This window comes from Aaosphaeria arxii (assembly GCF_010015735.1).
Source record: "Aaosphaeria arxii CBS 175.79 unplaced genomic scaffold BU24scaffold_3, whole genome shotgun sequence".
NCBI classification, from domain to species: domain Eukaryota; kingdom Fungi; phylum Ascomycota; class Dothideomycetes; order Pleosporales; genus Aaosphaeria; species Aaosphaeria arxii.
Genome location: NW_022983476.1, coordinates 235,448 through 258,890, shown reverse-complemented (window position 1 = coordinate 258,890; position 23,443 = coordinate 235,448). Strand labels below are relative to the sequence as shown.

Genomic DNA, 23,443 nt, shown 5'->3' with positions numbered 1-23,443 from the left:
AGCCTCCCTTCATGTAGCGACTGAGCCTCCCTTCATGTAGCGACTGAGCCTCCCTTCATGTAGCGACTGAGCCTCCCTTCATGTAGCGACTGAGCGTCTAATTTGATGAACGAATCTATGGAATTAGTACTCTCCAGAGGAATGATGCAGTTCGCCATCAACATTGTATGCGGTGACTTAAACAATGGCACCGAGGGTCATCTAGCTCTACAAAAATGGCCACCCACCCACCCAAAATCAATTTAATACAGGTTAAAAGGCTTACAGGTATCTATGGACCGTCATTGCATGCATCACGAAAGATGATTCACTTCGGGAAGTGGGAATAATGAAGGTCTGATTCATCTTCAACCCAGCATTTTGCATAATAGTTCGCCGCAGAAATTACCAAATCAACACCACCAATTGCTCTTGCTTAAATATTGCTCTACACAATTCGAAATATATACAAATCACCACCTAATCTTTACGAACCACCATCTTCGGACCTTAAATATGCTCGCCAAATCCTCAATACCGACTGCCCACCGCCTCCAACACGACAGCAAAACTCACACCTTCTCATTTTCCACGCCCGCAACCGTCTGCACGAGATCAACCTCCGCCTTCGAGAAGTGGCGAGCAGGCGTCCTCTTCTCATACAAGATATCCATCTCGGCCGTCGTCTTCCCCTTCGGCTCCGGAACATAAAAGAACGCAAACACAATCGAAATCAGACACCCACCCGCCCAAAAGAACCCCGTCTTCGCGCCCCAATTCCACGCCGTCGGGTTCAGTTGATAGGGCGTCAGGATTCCCGCGATGATAGTCGAGACGGCGTACGACCAGCGGGCTATGACTAAGGATTTGCTGCGGAGCAGGGCGGACGGGATCTCAGAGCAGAGGGTGTTGGTTAGGGGTCCGATGGAGCAGTTGTAGAGGAAGGAGGAGATGATGAGGAGGGAGCCGATGGCCCAGGGGTAGGTCGTCTTTGCGGATTCGGCTTGCGGGATGCCGAGGCCGCCGACGAGGATCATGAGAATGAACATGAGGACGAGGCTGTTGACGTAGATGGTTCGTCGGCCGAAGAGGGGGAGTAGTACCCACTAGATTAAAGTAAGCGGGCAATTACGGAGGGAGGGTTGAATAGTAAACATACCGAGAAGAAGCCACCAAGAATAGCTACGCCGAAACCTACGATGGTCATGTTGAATGCTTGCGAAGTTGGCAGACCAGCTTGTTGCAGGAAGTAAGTGGAGAAACCGCGTAGAGGGTTGCCGTTGAGAGTCTGGATGCAGTAGATGCCGATCATTGTGAGGGTTCGTCGGAGATTCACACCCTCAAAGCATCCCTTGTACGATGTTGTTGAGCTGACCATTCGTTCGTACTCGGTTGTGACTACCATCAAGGCGACATTCTTGTCAACATCGAAATTGACATTTGCAGGAGAGGTAAGTTTCTGGACGACAGCGCGAGCCTCTTCGACTCGATCCTTGCGTACGAGCCACCATGGGGATTCCGGCGCGAAGTAGATGATCGGTATCATGATTACAGGCCAAACCCATCTGTAGTCAGTTCGGTCAGCGGGGCATGCCTTTGAAATGTACTTGGGGATTGGAGGTCTTACTGTACACCGAAGGGGATTCGATAGGCCCACTCGTCGGTTCGGCTTAGGACGCCTCGCATCAGTCCCGTCGCGATAATTTGACCGAAGGCCTACAGATAATCAGTCCTGTCCAATCTGCAGCATGTCTATGAACTTACCCAGCAAAAGTTGACATAGTTGGTCAAGTATGCACGAAGACACATTGGCGAGATCTCGAGTGCGTAAATCACCGGTGTTGTCTGGAACAGTCCAAGTGGTATTCCTATTCAACGCATTAGACTTTAGAATAAACACGGACGGAAGACAACTCACCGAACAGAATTTGTCCAACCACGAGGACAATGAGGTTCGGAGCAAAGAATTGGATGAATATAAGACCGATGATTGACACCATACCGCAGAGTAACGTTCGACGGAACCCAAATCGTTCACTCAGATATCCTGCTAGAAGGAGACCCATGAGCTGTCCAACAGTGGATCCATTGCCCAATCCAGTCTGCCATGCGGCCGTGATTTGATACGAATTGCCTTTGACATGCACGCCGTATTGCTTTTGGAATGTGGGTTGGGCAAACAGTGTTCCAATCAACTTTGTGTCGTAGCCTTCCATTATGACAGCCGAGGACATGGCAATGCTCCAGAACACTCCTTTGGGATAGAGCCTGAGGGCTTCCCAAAAGGTTAGGTCGTGCTCTTGAGCGTTGGCATCTTGGGCATCTTCGAGCGGTACACTCTCATGGATGATGGCACCGTCACCTAGCTGATCTTTCGATTTCGGGTTCGACGGTACGGATGTGAGTGTGGAGGCCATTGTAACCGGCTGTGAAAAGATGAAGAATTTGAGAAATGAGACTCTCCAGAGCAATGTTAATTTGAGTCGCTGTCCACAATTGAGCTGCTATCTCTATCCCAAAGCTGGTCAGGGTGTCATATATGTATTTCGATATATCTGCGCCATAGCGTAACTTCAAGTCGGGTTCGATATTCGAGGTCGTGGAATGCATGCAGACTCGTGTGCGGCCTACAGTACGGCATCTCAAGATCGCGGATCATTCTAGCCAATGACGATCTCGACCCCGGCAGCGTGGTCACGTTGCGGCAGACTGGGAATTAGTTCAGACTCAAAAGCCTTTAAATTAGTTCGAATAGTTTCGCCTTCTACACGAGTCAACACTTCGAGACGACGTTGCCGATGCTATCTGGAAGCGATCGCTTATCTATTAGCGACGACCAATCACTGGCCTTTAATTGTCTTTCCAACAATGGACTTTCAGCGTGGATAGTATATCCATTCCTCTGGAAGGCGCGAAGAAATCCAATCAACAATTGTATACAGACATATGCTTGCTTCCAACCTCTTCATTGGCGTGCACTGAAAGGAGATCTCGGAGGCCACTTGAATTGAACGCGAGTAATTGATCTCTTTGGCCCTTCGCTAATCACATAATTGAATCGATTTTTGGAATCCACTCACAGCATGTAGCTGGTCATTATCACGCTGCCGTCGTTATTCAGACAATTGGATCACCATGGTTGAAGAGATGTGCATAAAATTGAATTTTTACGATGCCTCGGGAAGTACGTCGATTAGAACAAAACAGGCATGTTATTAGATTGCTCATAAAACCTTCCAGCAAGAAAAGTCGATGATCAAATGTCCAAAATTCTATATCGTATTGAAATCTATATGTATTCCACTGCAGGTAAATTCAGGCTCTAACAGCAAGTCCTGGTCATCTCATGCCCCTAAGTAAAACAATCTCGTAAACAGATACATGTCGTCAAAAGTGCAAAACTCCACTGCTCCAAGCTCAAACACCTCATCAAAGATCTTCAGCTGCTCCGCGAGAAACCTATTCATCTCCTCCCTATCCTCTCCATCGATATGTCTAAGCAAATACGCAACCGAGAGATGGAACTCATAAACGTCGTGATTCGGCGCCTTGAACCCAACCGCATCCGCAAGCCGATCTCTCAACCTCCTCATGCGCTTCTCTTCTTCCGCAGTCGCGCCCTCAACTCTGAGACCGATGCCGACCAGCGTGTCGCCGAAACCGACAGCACGCATGCGATACGGAGGCGCCAGACCGTCCTTTTCGAGCTCTCGGCCCAGCTTCTGGACTTCTTCTGCGAACTCTTTCGTGCAGTCGGCGAGGGGCGCTTTTTCCTTCCCCGCGGGCCACATTCCAGGTTCGCACTCCTTCTCGCGGACGCCGTCTAGGACGGTCATGTGCCATGAGGAAGGAGGGAGGAGTTGGATTCGCTTGGAGATCATGGGGTGGGATTGGAGAGCATTGTATAGCTTTTGTAGGCGAGGTATCAATGGCGACTTGGGAGGAACGTGGCATAGAGTTGTGTTGCCAGGATAATATTGGACGACGCCTTCTGGGGAGAATTTGTCTGGAACGCCGATGGGATATTGTGGACGCTCAGTCGTCGTTACAGTGGTTGTGGTACCCATGTTGTGGTCTGCTCGTGCAATCGTAGAATGCGTAGATAATGAGACTCGAAAGAATACAATGGGGTTCTTATTGATGTCGCCGTCTGCACTCAGGCAGTGTTTATGTATCTGGTTATATAGAAATCAATGCAAGTCCAATGCGACTTCGGCAGACGACTAGCCTTCTCCGTATCATCGGCTCGAACCGATCGCTTTGCTCGGTACGGACGAATGTGGCAAGATCTGAACAAAACAACTAGGGAGTTTAGAGCGAGGCTACTGCAGCGCTACCAACGGCAAGCTATGTATGTCAGGTACTCCCAGCAGTGCGGGTAATTACAGGCTGATATGACTTTGAAGCCACCATATGTAGGGGCATACAGGCATGAGTATGGGGTACTGGACCGAGGAGAGTTGCACGCGGGGTAAATTCAAGTAGTTGCAGGTAGTCTTTACCAATGACGTTCAAGCTTGACATGCGGAGATGGGCTGACCGTACTGGTTGGAAGTTGCATTGATTGAATGATGTGCGAATGCAACATCCTATCTGGGATTCGATCTAGCAATGTCTACCAATCCTGACGACATCCATACTGGTTCAATGTGTAACCTATCATATATACTACGACATTAGACATGCTTGTCAGCGAGACATCACCGATCAATAATCAAACTATCTTGTGGTCAGTACTGTCCAAAGAAGAAAGATGCGACCAGAAGAGAAGGAGATAGAATGGTGTCAGACAGCAGTTGGATCAATTTGAGTCCACATAGAATTCAGAACAGGTCTGTGAATAATTGTGATATCATCATTGCAGAGAATGGAGATATGAAAAATTTGTAGGTGAACTTACGAGTAAGGAATAAACAGTGGATCTCCAACTTGATTCACGTGTCAGTATTTGCATGTCTCATTCAGCTTTTCGACGCTTGAAAAAGCCGTCCAGTTTCTTTTGCGAAGTGTCATGTTTGGCGCTCCCGATGCCGCCTCGTGTCCGCTTGAGACCACCAAGATGATCTTTTGCATCGATCGCTTGGACAAGAGTCACCCAGCCAGATGACAATGGTCCTGACGGTGTCTGTGCTTGATTGGGTTGCTTCTCGATCGCATTTGTATCGATGGGCTTTTGTTCCTCATTTGAACAATCAATGGACTGCGACTGAGAAGAACGGAGTACCGAACGTTTTACGACAGATGGAGTCGGGTCTGAGTCCTTCGTGTCTTTCGACATGTGCAAATCAAGATAGCCGGTGTTTGACCATCCACCCAGGTGCTCAAGCGAGAACCTGGGCGATTTGACTACTACCTCAGGGGACAGAGTCACGCTTTGCGGGGGCAAGCGAAGGAGAATACGCTTCCACAGCGTGGAGAGCATAATCCCATGCGAAACAATGGCAACCACGCAGTCTCCAGGCTCAACCGCGTCATCAAAGATGGGTAGCAGATGTGCATCCAGGAACGCGTCGGCTCGCTTTGCCAGTGAGTCTTTCGACTCAACGTCAACGAAGCCGGCCTGATCTTTATGTGATTGGCGGTGCGCATCTTTACCAGTCGTGCGAGTAGGTTCTTGTCTTTCAAAGAACTTCTTGCCCTCATAAAATCCAAAGTCTTGCTCCATAAGAGCAGGGACTTGTGTGACCTCAGGTATCTTACTCACATCGGAGGCATCGCTGGTAGTGAGCTGCGCCTGGCGTATAAGGGACGCTGTCTTCGCGGCGCGCTGTAGGTGGGAGGAAAAAAAGTGGGTGAAACGGAGACCTAGAGCTTCGAAGTGAAGACCTAGACGCGTAGCTTGGTGGAAGCCATGGTTGGTCAGAGCAGAGTCTCTACTACCGGCGCTGCGGACAACAGTGTTAGGAAGAGAAGCAGAAGGGTGTGTACGCGAGCACTTACTATACCTGGGCGACATTATCCACGGTTTCTCCATGTCTAATGAGAAACAATCTCACTTTTCGCACCATGGTGCCCAAAAATGGGCATAACTGGTGTTGTGAAGATGCATTGGAGCTGGGTGCCGATGATGATAATGAGAAAAGAGACGAAGAGGCACCGTCGAAATTTGTACCACGAACACTACACGCTAGCTGACTAAGCACGCGACCTCAACTCATCAGATCGCTAAGTAAAAGCATCACCACAAGTCCAACGAACATGAGATACCATTATATTGTCTATCTCTTTCGTACAAATTTTGGTATACTCCGAAATATCATCTGCGTAAATATATCCATACGCCCAGTAGTCGCATTCCTAATGAGAAGACCGATGACTTCATAGGCCATTGTCATGAACAACATCTCCACAGGAGTTCTGAGCTTACTTTCAGCATCCTTCACAAAGTCAACCCTAAGTAAAGTCGTCACTAATCGATTTATATGAGGTGATTGCATGGTACTCATTTTTCAGTTCGATCTACAGTTCCTACCATAGTCAACTCGTGAAATCCTTAACCTCATCTCCCTCGTCTCTTTGCTCATCAGAACCTCACTCACTTTCCACTTAGAGATACTTCAATGCTATCAGTCTACTCGGCCTCACGATCTCATCTAAACTTTTCTCACGGACAAACGCTGCTCGAACAAACTTCACTTCACTGCTAAACTAGGATCATCAGCATTTTTCAACATCCGTCGTCAGATGCCATTGCAACAAACGCCCATCTCGGCAGACTGCCCCCACCAATATCACAACCATTAGGCTCACCGCTATATATGATAGCTATGCCTCTGCTTTGAAAGGGAAATCTTACCACCAATAGCCAACGTTCACTCACCGATATGTTCATCCGTTCAACGAACCGATGCTCAAGATCTAACAGCTCGACCCTCATTTCCAATCACCCTTCTCCTTGACTGACTCAACCTGACTTACCAGTTCACTTCCACTCTCCCTAGTCTCCAGCAAACTAACACTACACCACCTCATCTATCACCCCAACCTTCCGCCTCTTGAAGGACGATTATGATGTGAACGCACGCAGGATCATGTCTAGCAACATCCTAAATCCACCCCCACTATGGGCATTCCCACCCCATCCCGACGACCAAGACACCCAAGCTCCTCTCCCGCAGCACCACCACTCGGGCTCTCCCGAAGCGGACCCAAACCGTCCATCCATCTTCGGCGGTGGGACTTCTCTTCTCGGCCAAGGTAGTCCACAGCCCAACACATCACTCACCCTCCCACCCCAAGACGACAATACCACCAGACCCATCCCCGCACACCTACGCTTCGCAGCCGGTCTCTCCGACGAAGAAGACGGCGCCGCTTCGTCCGCGGCACTGCGGTCCTTCGCGAACGTGAGAAAAGCGTCGAAGACGCTGCATTCCAAGATCTCGCCCAAGCGCGCTAGCAGTGAGGAACATGATGATAGGTCGGCGAAGCGGGAGAAGCGGCTGCGGGATTCTTTGTTCGGTGGTGATGATTTGTTTGGGGATGTGCAGGAAGCGGTGCCGAATGCGACGGGGAGGAAGAAGAAGAGTGGCCCTTTTGAGATGTCTTCGGACGAGGAAGATGAGAATGTCGATGCGGATGACGAGGCGGATGATGAGTATCAAGACACTTCGGTTCGTCCGACGGCGCCGCAGCCGCCGCGGAATGGCGGCATCCAGCATCACCTCTCAAGTCTGCATCTGAACGGGGACGAACCCGATAATGTCATCATGAACGCGACAAACTACATTTCGAACGACCTAGGTCTCGGCTTGTCGGACGACGATGACGACGAAGTGGGCTCGAGGGTCCGATCTCGCGAGGCGTCTATTGACAGTGTCGGCATACCACGAGCGGTTCGCAACGAGATTGACAGTAATCCTTACGACTTCCGCAAGAATGTGAATAGGGCAGTCGCAAGCACCTGGGTGGACATCGATCAAAGCGGGACATATGACCCCGAAGCTGAGCGCGAGTTGGCGAGGATAAAGAAGATGAAGATGAGAGCTGCTGCGAAGAAGAGGAATGCCGCTGCCGTAAAGCCTGAGAAGTTTATTGTGGTCTTGCAATTTCCTACTCGAATCACTACTGTCCTGAACCTCGTGGACGGTGAGGAGAATTGGCCGGACGGATGGTCTGAAGTGGACTCGGAGGAGGAGAGAGTGCGAGAGGAACGCAGGGCAGCGAGAAAGTCCTTAGCAAAGAAGCAGCCGAAGCGAATCAGGGATCCGGCGAACATTGTGGACGACTTGACTGGGCATCCTGCAGCGCGAGGATGCACAGAGTGCCGCAAGGCTGGAGAAGATTGCAGTCTCGTCCATGGGCAAACCTGGCCTTGCCAAATATGCAAAGAGCAGGATATTGAATGCAACCTCATTATTCCCCCAGTCGAGAAAGATAAATGCAGACGCTGCGAAGACGACGATGAGCCTTGTTCGTTTACGGATCCGCGAGCGAAGAATAAGAACAACAGAGGCGTCTGCGATCGTTGCCATTATGGTGGTCATCTCGGCTGCGCCATACGTCCGCCAAAGGGATACAAGATTCCCCGCATCGATCTCGCAGAGCTGAGCTACGGTCCAAACAGGGAATACGTCAATTGTTCTCACTGCCGCGCGAGCAAACGGCGCTGCTCCGTAAAGTCCAAGAAGGACCGCGGGCCCTGCAACCAGTGCAAAAAGGCCAAAATCGGCTGCACCTTCTTCGAATTCCCACCTACGCCGCCTATATTCCTAGAGGACGAACCTACAAAAGTCCGCAGGAAGGAGAACAGGGTTGAAAGGCCACCAGAGCGAGTCCCACTCTTCACTGACGAAGAGATCGCCGAGTACGACAGGCAGGCGAGGGCCGTCCGGAAGCGAGAGCCGACTCCGGAATTCGAGATGGAGGACACGCTGGGTCGCAAGGGGAGGTTCACCCATCTCTGGACATCCTTCGCCCATCCGATTGATTTCCAAATACACTCGCAGTCGATTCAGGGTCAGTGTGATTTCTGCGCGAGCCCCTGTTTCGGGATATTAGGACATTGCGAGAAACGAGTGTATACCATCCGCTGGCACAATGACATGGGATACACTGAGATAGGCGGAGGTCATCGCGATCAGCATGATGCTACAGTTATGTGTCAGCGCTGCACAATGGGTCGTGTCCAGATGATCATTTGTGATCACGGAATGCGCTCTCTTGGCGATGCTCAGAATCTCGACTTCGAAGCGGCAGCGGACGACCTCGCGGAATCCGAGCCCGGGCCTGACCGGTCACATCAGCTTCAGCGATGGTGTTCGCTATGCTTTACTCCTGCGTCTTTCCGATGCGGTGTCCAGCAGCCGAACCTGTTCGATTCTTTCGCTGACACGGGAGAGGAGACTATAATCGACGGGTGTGGATTTCGTCTGTGCACTAAATGCGAAGGGAGGTTGAGATGCGACTTCCAGGGAGACTATGAAGCATTGATCGCGACCATGGACAAAGATCCTAAGTTCAGAGACGAAGAAGAGGAGAATGAGGATGCTACAGCGACGGTGACAAGGGCAGATGTGGGGCTTCTTTTGAAGCAGGGAATCCTCATGAGAACGGTAGAGAATAGCATCGGCCCGTAAGGAATCTCACTTCCTCCAAGGATGCGAGCGCTTGAAGACAATGTCGCTTGGCGAAGTCGGAGCTTGAACCTGGTCTTCTTCGAGTCGTGCCGAATAAGCCTTCGTCGAGGGGTCACGGTGTGGCGATATTTCCTTGCATATTGCATGGGGATCTCAATTGCGTATTTCGGGTGGCCAATTTTCAAGACATCATCTACTTCTTCAAGCCACTTATATCCACAATCTTCCATAGCATCTGATCCGTATTTTGCAGATAAAAAAAGTCATTCATTTACTTCAATCGCACATCGCATTATGTATGCATTTGGTATCTACTCCTTTCCCTCCATTCTCATCACACATATATCACTCCTACTCAAAAGGAGTCTCATAAGGCCTCTCAGCCTGCGGTGTGATTCTAGCTAAGTGCCTCCTAGCACCATCATCCCAGTCCAACAACGCAGAGTGCGCCGTGACTCTGTTGTCCCAGACGACGACGGTCTTCGGCGCCCACTTGACTCTGGCCTGGAAGTCCTGGCCCTTGGCAATGTGGTCGTAGAGGAAGTTGAGGAGGAAGTCGGACTCCTCCTTCTTGTAGCCGATGATCCGGCGGGTGAACTGTGGGTTGACGAAGAGGGCCTTCTCGCCGGTGACGGGGTGCGTGCGGACGAGAGGGTGGACGGAGGTGACGGGCTCGCGGCGAACGATGCCGCCCCGGTTGCGAGAGTTCTCAGCTTGCTCGATGCCTAGGGATTTGTAAGTCAAGAGTAAAAAGAATATGATTGCTGTGATACGAACCGGAGTGAACAGCCTTTAGGCCGTGAAGCCTCTTCTGGAATTCGGGTGACAGCCTTCGGTAAGCAGCAGCTTGGTTGGCGAAGAGAGTGTCACCGCCAGCGAGGGGTCCGTCAAGGAGATACAAGAACGTGGTGCCTGGGGGCTGCTTCTCATATGTGACATCGGAGTGCCATGTGATCGAATTTGTGCGCTCCTCGAAGAAGTCTCGTGCGGTGGTATCGTCGGTTCCTCGATGGACGAGATGGATCTCTGGGTGGCCCTCGGGTCCTCCTGAGGTAGGATGAATGTGGTGACGTCCGAAGTAACCACCGAAGTCTAGGGCCTCTTGGATGGGAAGGTCTGCGAAGTCCTGGTCACGGAAGGCTACAACCTTCTTCTCGGCGACGAATCGAGCGAGCTCATCCTTGCCCTGCTGGTTGAGCTTGCTGAGTTGAACTCCGTGGACTTCGGCACCAATGTTGGCAGTGAGGTCGGCGACCTTTGCGTCGGCTCCAAAGAGGTTCTTGAATGATGCGTCGGCGTCCTTGCCGTGGTCGTAGTGCTCGAATGGCTCAAGAGGGGGGTAGCTATGTTGTATCAGTATCTGATGTCCTTACAGTAAGATAAGATTGCATCGTTCCACCTACGTCTTGGATGGCCATGTTGGAAGGTAGTTGGGGTAACTTGAACCGGCGTGCTTGTCGGTTCCCTTCAATTCGAGCTCCTTGCTGTATGCCTTGGGTCCACTGAAAGGAACCTTCTCATCATTAGTCCCATAGTTCGAGACAACGAATTCAAGAAACGTACCTTATACTCTCCAGTGCCAGACTTGGTGTAGTTGATATCTGAGCGCTCAATCTCAGTGGGAGGGTCAACGAGAGCGGGAGCCATGATGATGGTAGTTGATTAAAGTCACTGGTGGAAGAATGAAACGGATATTGGAAAAAGCAATGTTCGGGCTTCTTATCCGATAATGGGCTAACTATATCTTTCCAGAAAGCCGATCCATTAGATAGGACGAGTGTTTATATATCTAGCAACAATGGATGGCTCCGAATAGCGGACTGTAACCCCTCGGTTGGTGCGGCATGATATTAGAAAGCAGAATTCGCAACCCCTCATTAAAACCTCGTGACATTTCATGCAAAGTCAGTGTAGATACGAGAGAAATGATAGTAGTTGAGAGGGTAGATATCCGTCATCGAAGGTGTTGATCCCCTCATCGACTGGTGGTTTACTCGTTTAGGCATAAGGAGGGGTTGAATGGATGGGATGGAGGTGGGAAGAAGAGATGCTTTGCCACTCGGTAATACCATTCCACTTATGCCCGGAGCAATCACGGCAGCATAAAATGGCATCAAATGTGCATCTATGGTATCATTCAGGTATGCCGCTAAACCTAAACACGACTGATGGTGAGGTTATCCGAGATTCTACCTCAGTACAAGTATAACTACGGCAGATGCATGCTCATCCCATTTCCATAGCGTTACCACTGTCAGTGCTCCATAAAGTGGAGGATGCCAGCCTTGCCTAGCATTGGCATGGTAGTTAAGGAGATCCCATGTCTTATGCTCCATACGGGTATGATGTTAGTTCAATTCCTCATGTCCACTATTTTTGGAATCGCATAAGTATACGATCGTTCCCACACATGAAGGAAAGCATTACTTTCAATCTAGACATGATACCTACATATTCAATAGAAATGCTCGGCCTAGCCTTTTTTTCTCCTATCTCGACGTTCCCAATAGTGACATTCTTGATGATGTACAATTGTCCCGTCCACGTTCGTCAACGAGCCATCCAATCACGCAATTCCCCACCAAACCCAGCTTCTCCACCTCGACCAGCGAATCAACCTCAGGCATTCCATTCATATCATTTCTCCCCATCTCGCATCATCCTCACCACCATAAACATCATCGCACCTTTTCTTTGCGTGCTCTCCCATCTCGTCACCCATTCAACTCCCCTAACCACCTCTCTTCCACGCCGTTGTCGCCCGATGAATATGCGCTGTCAGTATAGTGTCGGTGCATCAACCAATTCTCACGTCCTTCCCATGTCACTCCCACGTATCTCTTCATATCAAACACCCCTGCTATTACTGGACGCCCTGGCTTCTTGCACCATGTCGACTACGTACGCCTCCTCCGATGCATAGAACTCGGCCAAACTCAACACTTCCACGCGATGTCGCGGTCGCCGGCATGTCTATCAACCTAGGTTACCAGGTAGCTGGCACAGGGGCAAAGGTTTGCTCGACGCAAGCCCATGGCGAAAGCTTGTGATCGTCGTATAAGAAGTACAGAGTAGAAGCTACAGCAGCCACATTCAAAGCCAAAAAGTCTTGAACTCTTGTGTTTGCTTGTCCCCCAGCATTGGCATTTAACGACGACTTGCATCTTCGTGACAAGCCTTGGGCACAGTGACTTGCAGCCATGTCTGAGAAACACGTGAACGCTAGATCACCCGTTGGCATTGAACCTGAGCTCGCCAAGTCTGACCCCGATGTGAGTGGCAGCAACAGCAGCACCAGCGACGCCGAGGGGACCAAGTCTGGCTTTCGCATCCGCGGAAGGGAACGACAGGGTGTCACTTTCGCTGGCAAAGGTCTGGCCGAGGACCACTACAGGCCAATCGACAGCTATGAAGGCATTCATCGATATGATCCCAAATTCGACTGGGAGCCAGAAGAGGAGCGAAGAGTCGTTCGCAAGGTATGAACTGACCTATACAATGTACTACTCCAGACAAGCAAAGCTGACATTTGCATCTTAATAGATCGACTACAGGATCTGTAGCTGGGTGTGCCTGATGTTCTTCGCCCTCCAGCTGGATCGAGGAAACATCTCCCAAGCACTGTCGGATGACATGCTTCCCGATCTGGGTCTTAACACCAACGACTACAACTATGGTCAAACCATCTTCCTGGTCTCCTTCCTATGTGCTGAGCTGCCGTCTCAGCTGATCAGTAAGAAACTTGGGCCTGATAACTGGATTCCAATCCAGATGTAAGTTTCCGAAGCACTCCAAAAAATCATTGAAACTGACATCTTGGCAAGGGTGTCTTGGAGTCTTGTCGCCAGTATGCAAGCCTTCCTCAGTGGTCGTAAATCCTTCTTCGCCTGCAGAGCTCTCCTTGGACTTATTGAAGGTGGATTTATTGTATGTCTCCCTTATCTCCGTGACGGAGCAACCCCGATTTCGGCATCACATCCATTCTGACTCGATTTCTAGCCTGACAACATCCTCTACCTAAGCTACTTCTACACGGGCTGGGAATTGCCGGTAAGGCTGAGTTGGTTCTGGGTGTCCTACCAGTCTACGCAGATCATCTCGGCCTTCATGGCCTATGGTATTCTACGACTTGGCGGCCACAATGGCATGGAAGGATGGGTATGTTCCTATCTCCAAGACTATACGTGGGACAGTCACTGACCAATCAACCAGCGCTGGCTCTTCGCTCTTGAAGGCATGTTGACCGGCATCATCGGAATAATCTCCTACTTCTACCTCCCACCATCGCCCACGCAGACAGCCAGTAAATTCCGCGGGAAAGATGGCTGGTTCAACGAGCGTGAGGAGAAGATCAGTATGTCGACCGCTCTCCCCGTTCCCGTTCCATTCACTAACTTTCATACTCAGTGGTCAACCGCATTCTTCGCGACGACCCTTCCAAGGGCGACATGCACAACCGACAAGCCCTCTCTCTAACAATGATCTGGGAGTGCCTGACTGACTACCACATGTGGCCCATCTACGGCCTCGGACTGACCTGGCTCATCCCCACACAACCCATGTCCGCCTACCTGACGCTTCAAATCCGCTCTCTCGGCTTCGACACCTTCCAAACGAATCTTCTAACCGTAAGTCCCATCTCCACCCCCTCACAACCAGCCAACCAACTAAACCCCCTCCCCCAGATCCCCGCCTACGTAATCTTCATCCTCCAACTCCTCTTCTGGACGCGCCTCTCCGAGAAAATCAACGAACGCTTCCTGCTGGCCCTGGCCTCGCAACTCTGGGCGCTCCCTCTCCTCATCGCCCTGTACCTCCTCCCCGCCGGCGCCTCCCACTGGGCCCGCTACACCATCTGCATCCTGATGGTCGGGCACCCGTACTTCCACGCCATCATCGTCGCCGTCACGAGCCGCAACGCGGGATCCGTGCGCACCCGCACTGTCGCTTCCGCGCTGTACAACATGTTTGTGCAGACGAGCGGCATCGCGAGTCAGAATGTGTACAGGAATGACGACAAGCCGCTGTATCGGAGGGGTAATAAGACGTTGATTGGTATTGCGTGTATGAATATCGTGCTGTTTATACTGACGAAGGTGTACTATGTTTCGGTGAATAGGAGTAGGGATAAGAGGTGGAATGCGATGTCGGCGGAGGAGAAGGAGCATTATTTGGCGACAACGACGGATAAGGGGAATAAGCGGTTAGATTTCAGGTTTGCGCACTAAGTGGATTCAAGATCGTGTCGTGTTGGATTAGAGAATCGCGTGTTAGAAGACGGTCAATGATTTCTACTGAAGACTGGAGGTGGGATCTTTGAAAACTTAATCGCTACATGCCTTGTCCAGGACAAAAGTCCACAGTTTAGGAGGCACAGTAGCATTACGTCCAAAACCACATCGACCAAATAGAATCATAGATGTAAAAAAGCCTGTTCAAGAAGAGAAGCGACAAAAATGGAACAGTAATGTATTTCTTGTTTCTCAAATTTCGAATTCTGCACGGTTAGTCAACTAACTACATACGGCTCTTGATGTCTCTCGCAGCACTCTATCGAAGGGTGCAGTCTCTGGGCTACTCTGACTGCCCGAGGCCTTCTAGAAGGGTTCTCTTCTAGCATGGACATGACTATATTTGATCCAACTTGTGAAGATTCTGGGCATGCGAATACTTGCATCTGCAACCATTCAGTCGTTTTCGGGATGCAAGCGTGATAGGAGTCCGTATCTCCCTCTCCCTGACGAAACTCCGCAAAGAGCTGAACCTCCTTGTGGCAGATTACTGTCAGCATCTCTGCAAATACGCAACCAAGAGAGAATATATCTGCAGCTCGACCCCAAGGCTCGCGGTTATATACTTCGGGGGCGCAATAGCGTGGAGTTCGAGCAGTGGCTCGATCGGTCTGGCTGTGGCCCGTCTCCTCAAACGATGTTGACAAGCCGAAATCGGCCAGATAAATGCGCCAATGAGGTTCATGATGAATTCGTTTCATACCACTTGGTATCCATCTCACAAGAATGTTCGCGGGTTTAATATCCATGTGCCTAACAGTATTTCGATGAACGTAGTCCACCGCATGAGCAATGCATCCCATGCTAGAGTTCAGAAACTCTACTCGATCAGTGTATGCTGTATCCAGAAAAAAGCCTTCCGCTGGCTTCAAATCCTCGGTCTCCTCCATGAATCGTCTAAGGTCGTGTTCAGCCGCTGGATACATGAGTAGTGCAAAGTGACGACCTTGCAAATAAGTCCCTACCAATTGAACAATATGGAAATGCCGTAATTTCTGAAGGTGCTCTACCTCCTGTAGAGCATCAGAAACATTCGAATTCCTAGTGAGTTTCATAGTCTTCCTAGCTAAATAGATGCGGCGGCACTTGACTTTGTCTACAGTGGCAGTTATGGATGATCCAAGATGGCATAGTGTTTCAAGTGGAATCTTCTCGAAAGGCTCAAAAACCACATGCTGGCCCTGGCCTGACCAGTTGAGTTCTTTATCAGGAGGTAGAAGTAGATTCCTTCGAATGAGATTTTTATTGTAATCCTCTCTGATCCCAATTATCGGGCCGCCACGCTGTTGTCGTCTGATAGGTATGGGCTCCGATACGGGCTCAGGCTTAAGATTACCTCGAAAGTTCCTACCGGGACTGGAGCAGGTAGACTTCGCAGAAAAGAAGGTACCAGGAGTACTGGCAGTCATAAAGGTTGAAGGGGTATCCCAGCTCCCAAAGGGTGTTACGGGAGGTTGACATATAAGTTTCGCATTCTTTTTAAGATGTTGGTCCCCAGTGGATGTCCTTGTAAGAGAATTATCGTTACCCCATTCAAATGCACTTGTGCCCATTTTGGTGAGACAATGCGATGGAGCGAAAACCGCGCTGGTAACATCAATCGATGCCATCTCTGGCATTAAGTTGTCATTTGAGTAAAGAGCTTCTACCCAGGGGTTGGATGATTGTCCCTGACCATCTTTGTTGCTGTCTGGTAGCATTTCAACGCTGTCTGGACTGCCGTGATGAACATTGCTGTGCTCTGGTGAGATGATAGGGTAATCAGTATGAATGAATGAACTTTAAACTTACGAGGATGGTACTACTACATTCACATAAGGGCCCCAGAACTTCTGTATATCTTCCCAGTTCCACTTCTGCTCCATAGCTGCCTGGTAAGGGAAACACGTTGACGAAGTAGTATTCTTGAGTACAGATGTTGATTTGAACCACGATGAGGAGTAATGTGAATAGTTGAATGAAGATGTGTTTGGTCATGGCCCGAAAACCGAAGTGACAATCTCGAAGCTGATGTGTTGATGCGATCGAGACACAAGGCTGAAATAGCCCCTCCATCGTATGCCCTGCACGTGAGGGGCTGATGCAAGAGTTTCCAAAATGAGCTGCATTCATCCTGTTTCTCTGATGAGCCAAGGCCCATTAATTACATGTAAATGCGATTTCGTTCGTGTCAGGATAGGTGGCTCCAACGTCGTAGTCCGAACAGATGAAGTAATGAGATTGAGAGTTTTCTCATCGCTTTTTTGTTGGAACCTTGCTTGGGATGAAGGCAAGTGCATTGCAATGTTGTTGACTAGACATGTTACTCCGTATTGTGTTACCTATGAACAATTCGGGAAGCTGCTCTCCGCAACAACACAGAAAAGTATTAACACCAAAACTAATCGTTACTTCAACCATCATCCCTCTATCCCCACCACCACGATTAGATACCAGTTTCTCATTCTAGTGCCCGTCATTTTAGTCGTACATGCGATGATTGCGCGGGAAGTGGACCAGGCCCTCGTTCAGGCCCGCGTGGGGTCCGTTTTCTGATGGATTCATTGGAAGGATGCGATCAAGCGACTAGTGTGTGGCGTCCCAAGGCTGAACTTATACTCGTAGACAGATGGACAACCCGGTAGCCGGACGACAACCTCCAACGTCTGTCTGAATTCTCTCCTGGCGATCACGCATATCCTGTTGTTCTTCATGATACCTCTACACTGATCCCGGATCAGCAGCCAACTCGCCATGTCCCATCTGTCCGCTTCGACATTCACATCCGGATCGGGACATGGGAGGAATTCGTACGCGACTGTCGGACAGGACCAGGCTGAGAAGGATGATTATCGAAGCAGCACTGGTGGGACGATGAAGGGGATAGAAGACGTAGACTTCAGAACAGCCGCCTCCTTGTCGCACATCCATCTTCTCGGCCTACTTGTCGATGTTCTTTTGTCGCTGGTATCGATTGCCGTCATCATATTCGTCTGTCTTGGTTATCGCGCAAGTGGTAATGCTTTGGGGGCTCATGAACAGAGCCTGATCGACATTGCTCAGATTGTATGTGCAAGAAATCGCAAGTTGCTTTTTCGTACGCGATGCTCACATGTTGTTCTAGGTCGCAACAGCTTTTCCGTTCGTTTTCGCCTTGATACTCGGCAGAGCCTTGACGAATGTCCTTTCCTACTGTCTGGAAAAGGGCATAAATTGTCTCAGCTTCGCATACCTGAGCCGGAGTCTCACCTTGGGCGGCGCATACACAGCTCCCTTCCAGATCCGCCTACGCCACTGGTTGCCCGCTGTGCTTTTGGTATACTGGACCTTCTCGCCCATAGGCAGTCAGGCATTTTTGAGGTTCATAGTCGCACGGTATGGACGGGTGACAACGCAGCTCCAAGAACCTGCGCATTACATCGTTCCATCGGCCACTCTGACTTCATCGACACCGATGAAAAATTTCTACCCATCAGGGACGTCTAATGCGACATGTGATCACTTCGAGAACAACGGTCAGAACTTGGTCTTCACGTCCTTCCTTTCGCTTGGTAGTATGGTACGAGAGCCACTGGATAACATGGGTAACTTGAAAATACCCGTCTTAGACGACTCGAATTTCAAAGGCAAGAAAAGCGACTGGAGACAAGTGTCAGTGGAAGACGAGGAATTGTCGCATCCCGAGTTCGCCGCACTTACAGGCATTCCATTTTCTCTGCCAAACGCCACCCGGTTGGAACCGCAAAATCCAGGTAACATTACATTTCGCGTGCAATCGTGGTATTGGCAGCTTGAAGATCCCATCCTTCACGATACTTCATCTCCTGGAAGTCTTCTCCAGGGACGTGAATACAATGGATCCAAGGAGCTTGTCCAGTTCGGCGGATCGAGCCGCAGATGGCAATTCGGACTTCCATCGCGGCTGAATACGCTGCAGGTAACTTCGATCCCCATAACCTTCGATGCCAGCCACACGGACTTTCTCAACAACTCCCTCGACCTCCCTTGGTTCATGAATGCCAAAAATTGCACAGGAAAATTCTGTGCTGTCCGCCTCGAAGCCACCCTCGTTCAGAAGCCCGTAGAACTCAACGTGACATGCATCAAGTCCAGGCTCTGCACCGTTATTTCACTCCGCCCGAGCACGATGCCAATGGACTACGACGTCACGACCGACATGATCAAAGTCGCCGAATCGTTCCTCCAAGACTTCGGCCGCGCCTTTGCCTGCCTTCCCTACGTCTCCGGCGTCCTGGAAGCCTACCTATTCGACCCGATGCAAAACCCATACAGCCTTCTCGAGGCCGAAAGAGGTATAATCAGCCTCTTCCACCTTGACGCCGAAACACTAGGCCTACGCCTCTCACAAATCCTCAACACATACTGGATGGTACAAAACTTCTTCTTGCACATCTCCGGTTCCTTCAACGCCAGCGACCCAGCCCTCACCCTCAAGCGCGCACTGCAGAACGCCACCGTCACAGAAACGAAACGCCAGGACGTACTCCACTACGACCCGGAATGGGGCACCCTGCTCTTCATATCGACGACCCTCATGCTCTTCGCTGCAGTCGCATCCACAGTGCTCCGAATTTTCAGAACCGGGCCCGACGTCCTGGATTTCATCTCCGCGCTCTCGCTGCACAACGGGACCGCGCTGCTCGACGATGGATCCTACCTGGATTCCGACGAGAGGATACGCTTGCTGAAAGACGTAAGGCTGAAGATCGGCGACGCTGACGTGCGGGAGCCGGTCGGTAGGATCGTCGTTGGGAGGGAGGAGGCTGTGGGTGATTTGAGGAAAGGAAGGTTGTATATTTAATGAGTGTAGGCGCATATCATATCTAGATAGTTAGCTAGCTCGGTCATGATTTTCGGATATTAGTAGATAGTTAATAATGATTACAATGAGAAAAATCACAACGACAATAGAGGTTCTTATCCAACGTGATGCTGTAAGATTGCGGCGAGGGCGGCGAGGTCGTAACACGTGAGGTCATCATCAATCCATTCCTCCATCTTCTACCCACTCAGCCCCCGAATTCATTCGTGCCAAAAGGAGAATAGATCGACATGTCTCCGATAAATTTGTGTTCAGTCAAAGGGGATGAGGAGGCAAACGACGAAGATGATATCAAGATTACGCATAAGATTCCCCGTTTGCATATTTCGAGTACAACAATTCAAATATAAAAAAAAGGTTTGGTTTGCGCGACCTTAGCATAGAATTTCTATATCACCTTCCGATTCCAATTCCTTCGATTCCATCTTTCCATCGTTCCTTCTGTTGCTTCTTTACATGGGGGCGAGCGCGCGGGTGTGTGGGTGGGTTTATGTATGTATGTGTGGGAGAGAGACGGGGGGATGGAGAGACCTTTAAACGTCGATGAGGTTCTCGCCCTGCTCGCCGGAGTTGTCCTTCGCGTCCTTGGTTGCAGGCTTCTTCTTGCGCTCACCCTCGTCGCGCTTGCGCTGGTAGTACTGGTCGAGGACCTTTGCGGGGATGCGGTTGAGGAGTTCCTTGGGGTAGATGCGGAGGAGGGACCAGGCGAGGTCGAGGGACTCGTGGATCGATCTGCTCTCGTAGGGGCTCTGTGCGATGAACGTCTTCTCGAACTTCTCGAGGAACTCGAGCGACAGCTTGTCTTCGGAGGAGAGGGCCTCCTCGCCGACGACGGCTTTCATGGCGGCTGCGTCGCGGCCGATGGCGTACTTGGCGTAGAGCTGGTTGGAGACGTCGCCGTGGTCCTTGCGCGTGCGGCCCTCGCCGATGGCGGACTTCATGAGTCGGGAGAGGGAGGGGAGGACGTTGATGGGCGGGTAGATGCCCTTGTTGTCGAGCTGACGGTCGATGAAGATCTGGCCCTCCGTGATGTAGCCGGTCAAATCGGGGATGGGATGTGTGATATCTGTTGAGTAGTTAGCGAATGTATGAATAAATAGCGATGAAGATGCAGAAGATACGCACCATCGTTAGGCATAGTGAGAATGGGGATCTGGGTAATGGAACCGTTTCGGCCCTCAACACGTCCGGCACGCTCGTAGATGGTCGACAAATCCGTGTACATGTAACCGGGGTAACCACGGCGACCTGGCACTTCTTCACGGGCAGCTGAGACCTCACGAAGAGCGTCGCAGTAGGACGACAAATCAGTAAGAATGACGAGAACGTGCTTCTCGAGCTGGTAGGCGTAGTATTCGGCCGTGGTAAGGGCAAGACGAGGTGTGATGATACGCTCGATACTGCGGAAGATGTTAGCCAATGCAGAATACCTCGATACATTCAATACTCACGTAGGATCGTTGGCCAAGTTCAAGAACAAAGTGACACGTTCCATACTGCCGTTCTCCTCGAAATCACGTGTGAAGAATCGGCTGGTCTCCAAATTGACACCCATGGCACCGAAAACGATGGAGAAGTTCTCATCGTGGTCATCGTGCACACCCTTCGTAGGCTTTCCGACCAAGCCAGCCTGTCGACAAATCTGCGCAGCGATTTCGTTGTGGGGGAGACCGGAGGCGGAGAAGATGGGGATCTTCTGACCACGAGCGATGGAGTTCATGGTATCAATGGCGGAGATACCGGTCGAGATCATTTCCTCGGGGTACACCTTGTCGCTATCAGTCCAAAGTTCAAGTCTGTCTTGCCTGTATTGCTTACACGAGAGTATGGGTTGATGGGACTACCGTTGATATCCAAGTAGTCCTCCGCAAGGACCTTGGGTCCCTTATCAATAGCCCTACCAGATCCGTCGAAGATACGACCCAACATGTCCTCGGACACACCGAGCTTCAAACTGTGACCGGTGAACTCGACTTTTGTCTGTGGCCGTCAGCTGTGTTCGTCGGGGTGGAAATGGGATCGCGCACCTTCTTGACATCGATACCGGAGGTGCCCTCGAAGACCTAGAGCATCATCAGAACACAAACTCTTCCTAATTGAAACGTCCTTCAAGTACCTGTACAACGGCCTTGTTTCCTAATGTCCTTGTCAGTGCTGCCAACAAATGGAGAGGTTGCTTATCCTACCTCGGGCCTCCAAGACTTGACCAGACCGCTCCGTTCCATCAGGAAGCGTCAAGGACACAATCTCGTTGAACTTGGGGAATTTGACCTGTCACGCATTCTTGTAAGCTTCTCCGTATCCCTTCTTCGACTTCCAAAGCTACGCACGCTCTCGAGAATGACCAATGGTCCGTTGATGCCACCAATGGTGTTGTACCGTAACCTGGGGGTTACGGACATCATGCGGGGGTCGACAGTCTCAGACATGACGGCGGATAATTGAGCGACTTCGGTCTATGTTGGGGTCGCTCGAGATGCTGGATGGGGGGCCGCGGTGGCAGTAATCGTTCGCGGGGTGGTCGTTCGTGAAGCTGTGCAGGCGAAGTGACGTTCGTCGGAGCTCTGCCTACCGCTAACTATCTCATAACCCTGGTCACAGCTCTGCCACATGACATGACTAAGCCGAGACTGATCGGCAGGACGAGCAACGTCGTGAGACTTTCATCGTTGGGAACTTGGAAAAGAACGCGCAGGTAAGAAGTCGAAAACATTTGTATTCATCGTTGCACAAGGTATATACAGGATTCTAGTGCGACTACAATAGACATTGTGTCTGTCAAGGGACGGCTACACGGATAAATGCAGTGTCTTCACGTTGCTGGATAGATCCCGCTTGATGATTACAACGTATGACACACGGGATTGGGCAAGGTAAAGATCTTTCCAAATACTATTGATACTATTTCTATAGAACTGACCAGGTCGTCATCTGAAGTTACCTGCACCCCATCATCGTCAATGTGGTGGTTCAACCACCATGTAGATTCTACTGATCCAGAACCCTTCAGCCAGCAATTGCGCAACATGCGTGACGCAATGAGATAGACCTGTTTTTCCATGTCAGTGTGATGACTACCAATGAGCTCTGATAAAAGAAGACAGTTGGTGGAATGTAGTCAGACATCCAAGGAAGGTTATTACGCTCATCGTCCATCTATGTAGGGATTACGGCGATGGCTAGCGTGGAAACTGCGAATGTGGAAAAGTTTTCATCATGAAATAGGGGTGAGGTGAAATAAAAATGTTGTACTGACCATTGAGTAGGAGTAAAGCAATGAGAGCCTGGTTAGAGAAGTGAATAAGTCAATCAGCATCACCAAATTCACCACCATCGTGATGGTCTCCTTTCCTGCCATCTAGGTCTTTCTCTCCGTGCCATGAATATCCCCAAGCGTACGAAGTCACGTTTATAGAGCGAGTTGATACGATTGAGGATTCCTGGTACGTGTGGAGGACTCTAAGATGGAGGTCGGAAATGCAACATTGCATTGGATCTGAATCTGCTTGTTTGCGGTCAGCAATCTATTGATGGCCATGCTGATGATGAACAAGACGTGATAGTGTGAGGGAGGTCAGACGAAATTACTGGCAAGTAGCAGGCGCCCTGCGAAAGGCGCCCGGACAGACTGATTTTCTTCAAGGTCGAATCGGTTGGGAAAAGAAGAACAAGTTAAACTAGCATCACTCCAGGTGATCCTAAGAAAGGAGATGAAGATAAAACTAGAGCAGGACTTACTGAGATCTAAAACGCGCCGCCAGCCTGATACGTTG

General features: G+C 50.3%; 10 protein-coding genes across 10 annotated transcripts in view; 4 read left to right on the top strand and 6 right to left on the bottom strand.

Moving 5' to 3' along the window:
• BU24DRAFT_366349 (uncharacterized protein) overlaps positions 1 to 77 on the top strand; it is a 2,010-nt gene extending 1,933 nt beyond the window's left edge. The window contains exon 2 of the mRNA XM_033524308.1: positions 60 to 77. The gene's annotated coding sequence lies outside the window, so the exon portion shown is untranslated. The remainder of the gene's footprint in view (positions 1 to 59) is intronic.
• A 285-nt stretch (positions 78 to 362) lies between these two features.
• On the bottom strand, positions 363 to 2,551 carry BU24DRAFT_387753 (sugar transporter). Its single transcript, XM_033524983.1, has 5 exons — positions 1,898 to 2,551; positions 1,744 to 1,847; positions 1,607 to 1,695; positions 1,139 to 1,544; positions 363 to 1,085 (listed from the first exon to the last, which is right to left on the bottom strand). The coding sequence occupies exons 1-5, from the start codon at positions 2,394 to 2,396 to the stop codon at positions 552 to 554; spliced, it is 1,632 nt and encodes a 543-aa protein (XP_033385248.1). The 5' UTR covers positions 2,397 to 2,551; the 3' UTR covers positions 363 to 551.
• Positions 2,552 to 3,295: 744 nt separating this feature from the next.
• On the bottom strand, positions 3,296 to 4,046 carry BU24DRAFT_448702 (uncharacterized protein; the record flags this gene model as incomplete). Its single annotated transcript, XM_033530909.1, has 1 exon — positions 3,296 to 4,046. The coding sequence occupies one exon, from the start codon at positions 4,044 to 4,046 to the stop codon at positions 3,324 to 3,326; it is 723 nt and encodes a 240-aa protein (XP_033385247.1). The 3' UTR covers positions 3,296 to 3,323.
• An 890-nt stretch (positions 4,047 to 4,936) lies between these two features.
• BU24DRAFT_407001 (phosphoglycerate mutase-like protein) lies at positions 4,937 to 5,987 on the bottom strand (the record flags this gene model as incomplete). Its single annotated transcript, XM_033525790.1, has 2 exons — positions 4,937 to 5,864; positions 5,920 to 5,987. The coding sequence occupies 2 exons, from the start codon at positions 5,985 to 5,987 to the stop codon at positions 4,937 to 4,939; spliced, it is 996 nt and encodes a 331-aa protein (XP_033385246.1).
• Positions 5,988 to 6,718: 731 nt separating this feature from the next.
• Positions 6,719 to 9,824, top strand: BU24DRAFT_140503 (uncharacterized protein). The gene has a single exon (XM_033521124.1). The coding sequence runs from the start codon at positions 7,011 to 7,013 to the stop codon at positions 9,555 to 9,557; it is 2,547 nt and encodes an 848-aa protein (XP_033385245.1). The 5' UTR covers positions 6,719 to 7,010; the 3' UTR covers positions 9,558 to 9,824.
• Positions 9,825 to 9,908: 84 nt separating this feature from the next.
• On the bottom strand, positions 9,909 to 11,225 carry BU24DRAFT_387747 (TauD-domain-containing protein; the record flags this gene model as incomplete). The annotated part of the gene is made up of 4 exons (XM_033524982.1): positions 11,121 to 11,225; positions 10,961 to 11,070; positions 10,335 to 10,900; positions 9,909 to 10,282 (listed from the first exon to the last, which is right to left on the bottom strand). Exons 1-4 carry the CDS (start codon positions 11,202 to 11,204, stop codon positions 9,909 to 9,911), a joined length of 1,134 nt encoding a protein of 377 aa, XP_033385244.1. The 5' UTR covers positions 11,205 to 11,225.
• Positions 11,226 to 12,757: 1,532 nt separating this feature from the next.
• Positions 12,758 to 14,785, top strand: BU24DRAFT_345075 (phthalate transporter; the record flags this gene model as incomplete). The annotated part of the gene is made up of 7 exons (XM_033523434.1): positions 12,758 to 13,036; positions 13,101 to 13,330; positions 13,382 to 13,484; positions 13,557 to 13,715; positions 13,770 to 13,911; positions 13,965 to 14,185; positions 14,243 to 14,785. The coding sequence occupies 7 exons, from the start codon at positions 12,758 to 12,760 to the stop codon at positions 14,783 to 14,785; spliced, it is 1,677 nt and encodes a 558-aa protein (XP_033385243.1).
• Positions 14,786 to 15,017: 232 nt separating this feature from the next.
• BU24DRAFT_419948 (kinase-like protein) lies at positions 15,018 to 16,937 on the bottom strand. Its single transcript, XM_033527343.1, has 2 exons — positions 16,640 to 16,937; positions 15,018 to 16,582 (listed from the first exon to the last, which is right to left on the bottom strand). The coding sequence occupies exons 1-2, from the start codon at positions 16,711 to 16,713 to the stop codon at positions 15,067 to 15,069; spliced, it is 1,590 nt and encodes a 529-aa protein (XP_033385242.1). The 5' UTR covers positions 16,714 to 16,937; the 3' UTR covers positions 15,018 to 15,066.
• Positions 16,938 to 17,216: 279 nt separating this feature from the next.
• Positions 17,217 to 19,754, top strand: BU24DRAFT_448696 (uncharacterized protein). The gene is made up of 2 exons (XM_033530908.1): positions 17,217 to 17,893; positions 17,952 to 19,754. Exons 1-2 carry the CDS (start codon positions 17,582 to 17,584, stop codon positions 19,647 to 19,649), a joined length of 2,010 nt encoding a protein of 669 aa, XP_033385241.1. The 5' UTR covers positions 17,217 to 17,581; the 3' UTR covers positions 19,650 to 19,754.
• A 36-nt stretch (positions 19,755 to 19,790) lies between these two features.
• On the bottom strand, positions 19,791 to 22,193 carry BU24DRAFT_448695 (V-type ATPase). Its single transcript, XM_033530907.1, has 8 exons — positions 22,001 to 22,193; positions 21,857 to 21,941; positions 21,787 to 21,806; positions 21,698 to 21,733; positions 21,489 to 21,650; positions 21,122 to 21,438; positions 20,796 to 21,070; positions 19,791 to 20,736 (listed from the first exon to the last, which is right to left on the bottom strand). Exons 1-8 carry the CDS (start codon positions 22,097 to 22,099, stop codon positions 20,204 to 20,206), a joined length of 1,527 nt encoding a protein of 508 aa, XP_033385240.1. The 5' UTR covers positions 22,100 to 22,193; the 3' UTR covers positions 19,791 to 20,203.
• Between the last annotated feature and the right edge of the window lie 1,250 nt (positions 22,194 to 23,443).

Coding starts and splice junctions, on each gene's coding strand:
- BU24DRAFT_448695 (XM_033530907.1), bottom strand. CDS start 22,099: ATGTCTGAGACTGTCGACCCCCGCATGATGTCCGTAACCCCCAGGTTA. Junction 21,807..21,856: donor TCAAGTCTTGGAGGCCCGAG/GTAGGATAAGCA, acceptor CAAGGACATTAG/GAAACAAGGCCGTTGTACAG. Junction 21,071..21,121: donor AACTTGGCCAACGATCCTAC/GTGAGTATTGAA, acceptor CATCTTCCGCAG/TATCGAGCGTATCATCACAC.
- BU24DRAFT_448696 (XM_033530908.1), top strand. CDS start 17,582: ATGTCCCATCTGTCCGCTTCGACATTCACATCCGGATCGGGACATGGG. Junction 17,894..17,951: donor TGATCGACATTGCTCAGATT/GTATGTGCAAGA, acceptor ATGTTGTTCTAG/GTCGCAACAGCTTTTCCGTT.
- BU24DRAFT_140503 (XM_033521124.1), top strand. CDS start 7,011: ATGTCTAGCAACATCCTAAATCCACCCCCACTATGGGCATTCCCACCC.
- BU24DRAFT_387753 (XM_033524983.1), bottom strand. CDS start 2,396: ATGGCCTCCACACTCACATCCGTACCGTCGAACCCGAAATCGAAAGAT. Junction 1,848..1,897: donor GGTTGGACAAATTCTGTTCG/GTGAGTTGTCTT, acceptor TGCGTTGAATAG/GAATACCACTTGGACTGTTC. Junction 1,696..1,743: donor ACTATGTCAACTTTTGCTGG/GTAAGTTCATAG, acceptor GATTATCTGTAG/GCCTTCGGTCAAATTATCGC.
- BU24DRAFT_419948 (XM_033527343.1), bottom strand. CDS start 16,713: ATGGAGCAGAAGTGGAACTGGGAAGATATACAGAAGTTCTGGGGCCCT. Junction 16,583..16,639: donor AATGTAGTAGTACCATCCTC/GTAAGTTTAAAG, acceptor ACCAGAGCACAG/CAATGTTCATCACGGCAGTC.